The 10,011-nt window shown below is 33.6% G+C and overlaps 1 protein-coding gene across 1 annotated transcript in view; it reads left to right on the forward strand.

Annotated features, from left to right (window-relative positions):
* LOC106457975 (HSPB1-associated protein 1-like) overlaps positions 1–10,011 on the forward strand; it is a 22,969-nt gene that overhangs the window by 5,150 nt on the left and 7,808 nt on the right. Inside the window, exons 2-3 of the mRNA XM_022384080.1 lie at positions 4,277–4,458; positions 6,147–6,283. Of these exons, the coding sequence (XP_022239788.1) occupies positions 4,277–4,458; positions 6,147–6,283 (319 nt within the window). The remainder of the gene's footprint in view (positions 1–4,276; positions 4,459–6,146; positions 6,284–10,011) is intronic.

A 10,011-nucleotide genomic window follows, 5' to 3' on the forward strand; every position in this document is an offset into this window, starting at 1 on the left:
CTATGTCATATGGGCCTTCCCATGGAGAAGACAACTTAGGAGACTTCCCTTTGGTCTTCCTGGGATTATACAACCATACCTTGTCTCCTGGTACAAAGGTGACTTCAGTAGATCTCTTATCATAAGTTAACTTCATCGAATCAGCAGACGTTTCCAACTTTAAATGCACTTGATGGTGGATATCATCCATCCTTTCCGATAACACTTTCACAAATTCTGACACACTCTCAGGTAACTCTTCATAAGGTGAGTGTCCCGTATGCTTGGGTCCCCTTTTAGCACTACACGTACTGCATGTTCGGCACCATTCTTCCACATCTCGCCTCATACCTATCCAATAAAATCTTTGTCGTATGTGACTCAATGTCTTTTTGATTCCGAGATGTCCTCCAGTTAAATTATCATGGGACTGACGCAGCACAACTTCCCGTAACTTCCTCGGTATAACTGTTTGCCAAGTCGTCACTTTCCCATCGGTAGTTTCCCATCTCCGGACAAGAATACCATCTGCAAGCTTTAACTGGTCCCATTGTGCCCAATAGTGCTTTGTCACTCGCCCTGTTTGGGAGAAGGTGTCTAGTCTAAGCCCTAAAAGCAAGTGTTTTGGAAAATCAATCATTGGCTTCAGATCTTGGTCTTTCTCCTGTTCTGCTTTGATATCTGTATTTTGTTCCATTTCATCATCATCAACTTTTTCAGTTGGCTTGACTTCAGCTTGATGGCATCTAATTAGTTCAACCTCTCTTTTAACAGTTACCGGAACTTGACCTTTGTTGTTCCCAAACGTCATTTTATCAAAATCAATTACAAACTTCCTTGGTAGTAGATAGGCCAATCCTGATATGCATTCATCTTCCATGTCAGCCAAGTATACTTTCTGTCTGTCCTTTATGCCCATGAACTCAATAGTTACCCACACTGGTCCCCACAACCTTGCAGAATGTCCCGTCACACCATAAAGCTTCTGCGTGGCTTCTGGTACTGCTTCGTTATCTAACACCTTGATGCTCACAAGAGTTTGCTGAGACGCAGAGTCTATGACAAAGTTGCACCTTTGGCCATCTCTTTTTCCTGTCACATAGACACTGTGTGTGCTTGGCATTTTACACCTAGCTGTTGGGACTTTCATGATGGGGGTTGGCGAGCGTCGCTCGACACCAACCACTACTGGTCTCCTTGAGGCCGACTTGTTCGTAATATTCCTCCTACACTGGCTCCTCAAATGTCCGTGCTTTCCATAGTTCCAACAACATTTCTGGGTAGCAGCCTTTCCTGCTCTGGCATCTCTCCAGTGTTGAAGTTGCCAGCATTGAGCTCTCTTGTGCCCAGGTTTGTTACAGTGCCAGCAAAGTCCCTCAAACTTCTCTGATAGCCGACATTTTCTGGCCTTGAATCTAGATGACTGTACCGTCCTTGGTACCTCTGTGCTGGGTTCTGGCCATTGCATCCTGTATGGTAGAGGGATGTGCTTGCTTCACTTGTATCTTAAGTTATGGACTGTCCAAGGCATCTACGAACTGATCCCTCAGCAACAACTTGAATCACTCCTATTACTGACATTAATATTTGGGATGTGACTTCTAACAGGTCTGAAGATGTCTGCATTAGGGTTTAGCTGCAGGGTCTGGAAGGGGCTTGTCATTGTCTGGGGCTGGTTAAGTCGATGGTTAATGTATCCTTATTGTGTAAAAGACAATAAGTTGTCCTTTAACGTATTTAATTCGCTTTTAAATTTACTAATGTTTTCCATTTGTACTTCTTGCCACTGTTGTTGACTTTCCTGTAGTTGTTGGAGACTTTCTTCCTGTTTATTTTCTCGTTCTTCTTGTTTCTTTTCTTTTTCCTCCAACAGCTGCTGTAATCTCTCATCTTGTTTATTTTGTTGCTTGAGCTGCCACTGTTGCAAGTTTTCTTGCAACTGCTGTTGTCTCTCTTCTTGTTTCTTTTCTCGTTCTTTTTGTTTCTTTTCTTTTTCCTCTATCAACTGTTGTAATTTCTCTTCTCGTTCTTCTTGTTTCTTTTCTTTTTCCTCTAACAACTGTTGTAATTTCTCTTCTCGTTCTTCTTGTTTCTTTTGCTGTTCTTGTATTGCTGCCATTAAGTCTGCTAGGCTGTAGTTTGATTTGCCGCTTCTCGTTTCCATTTTTTTTATCCCACTTCTGACACCAGTTTGTTACGTCTCTGTTCGTTAGTTAATTTTCCGTAAATTCGTTCCGACGAAACTTTAGCAACACAAGTCCTTTTCTAAATAAAACTGGTTTATTCTTTCCGAATACAACTTTACGATACATTTAATTTCAACAGTCGCTCTATAACAAACTTCTCACGTGCTCAACTTCAACAATACTCCGTTCAATTACACACTCTCTGACTGCATTATTATCTCTCTAATTACTCATTACCTCGTCGCTTCGTGGCTGGTTTTATATACAAGACTACACTATATCTAGAAGGATCACGAGATTTCTAGAAAGAGGTGTATTTAGTTAATCTCAACACAGCATTGAAGACTGAGACTTATAGTATATTTCTAGTATAAGTATTATAATGTTTACTGTTAAAATGTTTTTTATTTGCAAGAAAGGTCAATACAAGGCAGAAGTTTGGTTATATTTTTGTAATGCTTATTGTGGGGTTTAGCAGAATGTGCTAGTAAAAAGGTTAATTTGAATATTCGTATTGTGACGGGTCATGTGTCAAAGGCCATGTTATGCCATTTGTTGACTTGCATTCAAAATTTTATTGAACTGCCATTTTATGAATTTTGTCAATAAGTTTAGTATCAAATTGTAGATTATAATTCAAATTTTAGTATTATATGTTAGTTAATTTCTTATTTTATAAATAAATATTGATTTTTGTGTGTCACATAGTATGTTGAATACAGCACTGGTTCAAATTAGTTTTTTGTGATGTCAAAATACAAACTCTGTAGTTTCATATGAATTAGGAACTGAAACTACTGATATTGACAAGCTAGGATATAAAATAAGAACCTATTAAACTTTTTGTTTGCTAAGATATCACTACTGAATCAAACACATTGGCCCCACACCCATTTTTGGAAATGCTCCCTTATATACAATTACTTCTATATATGACACATACATAACCAATTGAAAGCTCAGAATGTCCCCCTAGCAGTTTTCTCAGCCATTTTAACTTGTTATTGTGTTAATCTTGTTCTTTTCACATAAGATTTCAAGGGGATAAGGTAAGTCTTTAGTGAGCTCTTAAGTTTCATATTTTTTAGACCCAAATACAGTTACTATGCTTGATAAATTATAGGGGAATTCTATGGTATTGATATAGTAATTTATAATTTTTTGGATTATTTAAAATGTATATAAAAAACCTGTATATATATATATTCAAAACAAGTCAAACATAAAACTTTGTTACACTATTAGTTATTACAGTTGTATCCATAGCTTTAATTTATTGTCTCCTTTTTGTCAAAGTCCACATAGGCAGGTTCAATTACTTTAGAACACCCTTTGACAAGACAAGTTATTCTCCTCTACTCTGTTGTTACAATGCAAACTATGAAAGTCACTTTAGAAATTGCCAACTACAGCTAAATTGACGGTCACGCAATTTAAGTTCACTTTTTCACTTTTACTTTCACTAGCGTAACTTACTTGATTGCCTGGAACTTTCTACAAACTACGAGACATTATGATGTAACAGTACTCACTTAAAGCAACAAGACAACTTCAGGAGGTTCGAGTGATGTGATGTTAATTCACAACAATTGAACTAAGCAACAAATGATTCATAAACAGTTACATAAGCAAACTTGCAATAACTATCACTTCTAAAAATAACTTTACTTTAATGCTCACACGATATAAACTAAATAATACTCTTGTATTAAACTTAAAATGAACAGTTGTGTGTATCTAACAAACATATTTGTGGGATTTTTTTTTCCTTTCATTCTAAATGATCTTAAGTTTTTATGTAACTTGAGGATTTTCACTTAGTGCAGCTTTCATGGAGAATGTAAGTTACAGAAAATTTGTTTTCATCACAATTATCTTAGAAAATAGCAATATTGTTAATTTTTAGAAATTTATTTCTTTAAAAATTAGGAGTTCTGTAAAAAATAATATAAGAAAATCGGTAAGCTGTAAATGTAAACTGTTATTAGTAAGTTAATTGTACAAAGAACATTTAAATTTACATTAACAACTTTTATGAATTTTCATTTTGGAAATATATGCTATTTCTTAACTGAAATTAACAATTTATTTGTTAATTCTTTCTGGAGTAGAGCCAAGATGGGAAAGAGATGCTGACTATATCAAATGTTCTCTTCAGGAGTTTTTTGACTGGGTGAATGAAACTGCTAGCAAAGAAAGTTCATTAGCATCATATAGTCCTTCTACCCATTGGTGCTACTCTAGTTATAATTATATGTCCAAGGTTTTTGAAAGTATTCCTCATATCCTGCAGGTAAGATATCTTTACTATTGATTATAGATGACCTAGAGATTATGGTAATACTAATGCTTGAATGGTTGAGTTTTATGAAATACGATTAGGTCATCTAACTTACTGCTTGGTTATAAGAATCAAACAAAACAAATTTCCTTAAATCTTGAGTTTTGTGCAGATATGAGATATTTTCTATATCATTAAAATGGTAAATTCTGTGCTACAAAAACAATTTGTTTATATGAAATTTTTAAAATATACTGAACTTATTTGTGATATTCCTAATATTTAAATTTAACTTAATTACTTTGTAAGTGATTTTTACATTGCCTTGTTTAATTATCTTAACACTTAATTTTCTAACAACTCTTGTTATTTTAATGATGTACCTCTCTTTTACTAGTACATTTTGTTTTATATTAACTTATTATTACATGCACATTTTTGTGTTATTTGCTTATTCATGACAGTATGTTTTAAAATGGTAGGCCTAGAGTGTAAAAAGGACATTTACTTTACGAAAAGGAGTCATTATAATAAAGTAAGTGATAATTGGTATTACTGAAGCTTTATATGAAATACTTTGAATGATTATATGTATATTTGCTGCAAAAAAATAAATAATAAATGTTAACAATTAATTGATTAAATTTATCATAATGAGTACTTTTTGTATTCTGTATACTGCCAACCTCCTTTTGCTAGTGTACATAATGTATGTATTCAAAGATGAGTATTAAAACCATTCTTTAATAAACCAAAATGGCAAGTGAACAAATTATTACGTAATTTTTATTATTTTATTTCACATTTAGCTAAAACTAACAGTTAAGTGATTATGTTTATCGTAATGAATCCTTTTCACATTCTAGGCCAACATGTTTAGAAATAGTAATGTAATGTTTTCATGGAAATCTTTAAATTATAACTGTAGGTCCCATTTCTTGTTGTATGTTTAAATGATTAAAGTAAACTGTGTTGTGTGAGGTCACATTATTCTGTAAGAGCAGTTCACTATGAACTACAAAAAATATATACATATTAATAACAAGGTAATGTGATTTGCTAGTTTTTATGTCTCAGTATTAGAAACAAAATAGAATAGTGTTGTTTAAACATGTCTGATATATTTTTATTGTTATTTTGTAATTCATTGGGTTGATAACTGAACCATACTGTAAATATCTGTCTTTACAGTGTGTGTGTGTATTGTATATATATATATATATATAATTAGTTTTTAATGTACAATCCATCATTGCATCAGCAGGTTTTGCATTTTTCATTTCTGGAACATTTCTGGAAAAAATTAAAACAAAACTACCAAATTCAAAAATAGAATAGGTGTAGTATTAAAATATTTATGGTCTATCATTCATTTAATATGATAAACTTACACTTGATTTTTCAGAACTGTGTGGAAAATACATTTAAGCTCGGTAAATTTACTATTTTTGAGGATAATTGATCTGTTTTCTAACCATCTTTTTCTACCTCATTTAGCAAGTTAGCAAGGTTGTATATGTTGCTACATCTAGTGTCAACCTGAAGTTATGTACAGTGTACAAATACAAATGAAGTACTACCTATTGATGATTTATAATGTTGTGGATATAAAATGTTGATGACACCATTTCAGTTTTGTAATTTCTTGTACTGTATTTATGGTTTATGCTGCATATTCTAAGTATATTTTTCCATAGTAGGTTGTTGATTGGAAAACCTTTGGATTTGAGAATAGAAAAGGTAAAGAGAGTACTTTCTGGGTTGGCAGCAGTGGTGCCCATACTCCTTGTCATCAAGATACTTATGGCTGTAATTTAGTGGCTCAGGTGTGTGGAAGGTAGGTAAATTTAATTATTCTGAGAATTCAAATGAACTTTGTTATCAGTGATTTGTATGGTAATGTTAATAACTCCTTCACACTATGTATCTGGCTTGGTTATTCTGACCATCCTTGTATCCGTGAAATATAACTCTGAATGTATCAAGTGTATTTTCTTATCTAACCTAATAAGTTTCTAATTTTTACATTTCACCTACTTTTATAACAATAAATAAAAAAATATACATAAAAAAAAAGGAAGAAATTTTGTGCATATGCTTGGATCTGGGCTTTTTGCAATTGATGGGTGAGGCACTCTAAACCTTCCTTTTTGTAACAATGCTGGTTGTCCACAAAATTATTTAAATTTATTTCATATATGTTTTTTATAATACAAATAATTATCATGCATTAAAATAGAATGCCCTAAAAGTACTGTAACTTATGTGACTTTATAAAGTTTGTCTATGAATTTATGAAGCCTTTATTGTGTAGGTACTAGTTTGGCTACCAATTTTGATTTCATTCCTTTAAGTCACATGCTGAATCCTTTTTTGACTGCACCTTTTTTTCATACCTAAGATGTTTTTGATTAGATATCATGACCTTTTGAAAATACACACTAACAAACCACACCAAATAAGAAAGTGACACTCGATAATAACCAACATTAGCCATAAGTTTGCAACCCTATTATTTGGAACAGACCTTTACTTTACAGAATCAACCAAATTTTTTAAAATATATGGTGGTAGTTTTTCTTCTCTAAAACAGTGTTAATAGCTTCCTTTATAATAATGCCATGGAATTTAGATTAACAGTGTCTTGTCATCACTCCCATGCAATTAGTACAGGTGCATCAAGCATCAGTATTTATGCTAATTGCTTAAGCTAATACCATGTGATGCTAAATGTTCTTTAATAAGGATAATTTCACAAAATTTAGTAAATTTGGGCTCAAAAATTAGCAATGAATAATCGATAATAACCATCCACCTGTATGATTCTTTTGAAAATTTGAGCTAGAAACTGCTAATCTAGTTTATTTGGCCTAACTAATACTTATGTGTTTTCAGCTTATAGTTTTGCTTCCATAAGTCAGCTATCATTAATCTGAATCTCAAAAACTGTCCACTTTTACTCTTAGGTGAAGCTGTAGTAAAAATGTTAAACTGATAGCTCACAAGACTTTTTGTGGAAGCATGTGCAAAAATTTTCATTAAATTTGAGCAGTTTTTTTGAAAACTTTGCACATGTGACTTATATTTACACAAAATGAGACTCATGATTGTAGGTTGTAAAGATCTGTCAGTATCCCAAATTTGGAAAAAAATCCATAAAAGTTAAGTATATTTTTCTGTCAAATAAAGTTTCCATGCTTTTGGTGCGAAGAAAAAAAAGCAAGAAACTTAATCAAAATTGGAGATGTTATGTATCTCAGGTATTTCGTAATGGATTACCTTGAAATTTGATATGTGAAGGAGTCCAGTAGAGCACATCCACTGAAAATATGTGATAGTTTGGATTACCACAGTTTGAGCTATAGAAGGTGGAAAATCGATAAACTATCACTCCTGTTAATAACATACAGTGTGTCCTGCAGGTTGTTTTTTTGGCCGCAAGACACATTCTCGTGCATGTTGATCTCTTGTTGTTGAAGTAAGGTATACCAGTGAGTTTGTTTTATTTACTTGTTTCCAGACGATAGATTATTTAAAAGTTTTTGATAATATACAACACAAAATATTACCTAAGCAAAAGCATTAGTAACAGTTGGGAAAAGATTAGTTAATTGGATTGCAGGGTGTTGGATGAGAGAAAGCTAAAGGTTGTTATTAGTGGAGTCAAACTGGACCCTTATTGTTAGTGGAGTATCTCTGGGGTTAGTGCTTGGACCTTTCTTTCTTTTATTTACATTAATGAAAGTGATAGGGGTATAATTAGTAAATTAGTATAGATTGATGATAATATTAAACTCTTGGGTATTTCTAGCTATATTGAGGATGTTGATATATTACATAAAAATGTAACTGAAGAAAATTATCTAGAGATAGGAGCAACCAACACATCTCAGTGCTGTAACACAACCAATCTGGCTTGCAGTTAATGGACAGAGTTTTTTTGTTCCTCTCATGATGTTTATGTCACAGCCGATGATGCCTTTGCTGAAACATCACATCTGAAGGAAGGAGCAAAACATCTGCTTTGGGTGTATACAGAAAGATTATTTCAAAGTGAAATGCCCATACCTTCATGTGCAGTCAGATAGGTAAAGTAACCAGTTTCAACCAATTATACAGCAGATGCAGGGGGACTGACAGTGCACTTTAGCTGCTGCTACTTCTGTTGGGTAAGTAATGGAGCTCACATTGGTCTAGCCATTGACTTGGAGAGGTGCAGTAGGCAGCTTGCACCAAAAGGTTTGATGGTCAGCCCATTTCTTTCAGAGTCGAGTGGTACTTGGTATGTGCCCGTAAAAATACAAGAGTAAAAAAAGAAATTCCTGGTTGATACAGAATCTAAATATACCTGAACAGTGGTTGATCTTGCTGAGTATTAGGTACTCTTGATGAAGCCATCATTACAGGTGGTTAGTACTGTTTTCCTTAACTACATCCAAGTAATGTCAACCACAGAATAAAGGTAGCATTGCCAACCTAGGTTTTAGCATTGATATCCTCAAACTAGATCTATAGCAGAAATTGTTGGTTAGTTTTGCTTGTGGAACAAGTGAGCTGTATTTCTATTAGTAAACCATCTGATGGCAGCCAGAACAGGCCCAGAAACAGTGGATTACAAGAGTGTATACACAAATGGTTTGTTATGGATGAGGTCTAGTTCAGTGGCACCATGTAGTGTGGTTAAAGAGACAAAACATTGAAAAACACTGCCAAGAAAGCAGGCAGTATAAGCTTGTACAGTAATCTGTTCAAGGAAGAATGAAGTCCCAGTGTTCTTCTTTAATTATAGGCAGTCAGCTATCCAGTCTCTCTCTGGTATTACTTTTGTTGCACAGTGTTTGAAAGCAGATACTCATTTGCCAATGTGTGTGAGGTCACTGGTTAAGTATCATGCAAGCAATCATGATTTAACACAGTTTCAGAAACTCATTGACCTGTTGTTTATGTTTTTCAATGTATTTTTGAGACCAGACAGTCAACTGGATCAACCAAAAATGACTAGCCATCACATAGTTACAGGAAATGCTCTTACTAATAAACAACCACTACACAGGCTTCCTTGGAACACCAGGGATTTAGCCAGTGCTGAAATACAGTGGATGCTAAAGGAATCACACAGCCCTTGTAGAGTGCATTGTCATCTCTACTAGTGATTGTCAGGAAAAATGAGAGTATGTCAAGGTTTTCTGTAGATTTCAGGTGGATGAATGGGGTAACTCATTAAAATAAACACTTTTTTTCACAGAATTAATCACAACCAAGTAAATCATAGTAAAGCACATTGAGAAGACCCTTGACAGAAACAAGACAGATAAATCAAGTCCTTTAACAGTAATAAAAATATCTGTAAAATATATACACTTGTATATAAAATCACTGATGTACCAAAAAACTTCTCAATCCCATTATGATGTAGTTCCTTCCAAGTTACATGATGAGAAATTATATGCATAAAGCTATAATTTATGGAAATATGCTGGGCATGAGTATTTAAAGGACAATGAAAATACACGTGTGTGTGTGTGTGTGTATATATATATATATATATATATATATATATATATA

This window comes from Limulus polyphemus, unplaced genomic scaffold (genome assembly GCF_000517525.1).
Source record: "Limulus polyphemus unplaced genomic scaffold, Limulus_polyphemus-2.1.2 Scaffold400, whole genome shotgun sequence".
Lineage (NCBI taxonomy): Eukaryota > Metazoa > Arthropoda > Merostomata > Xiphosura > Limulidae > Limulus > Limulus polyphemus.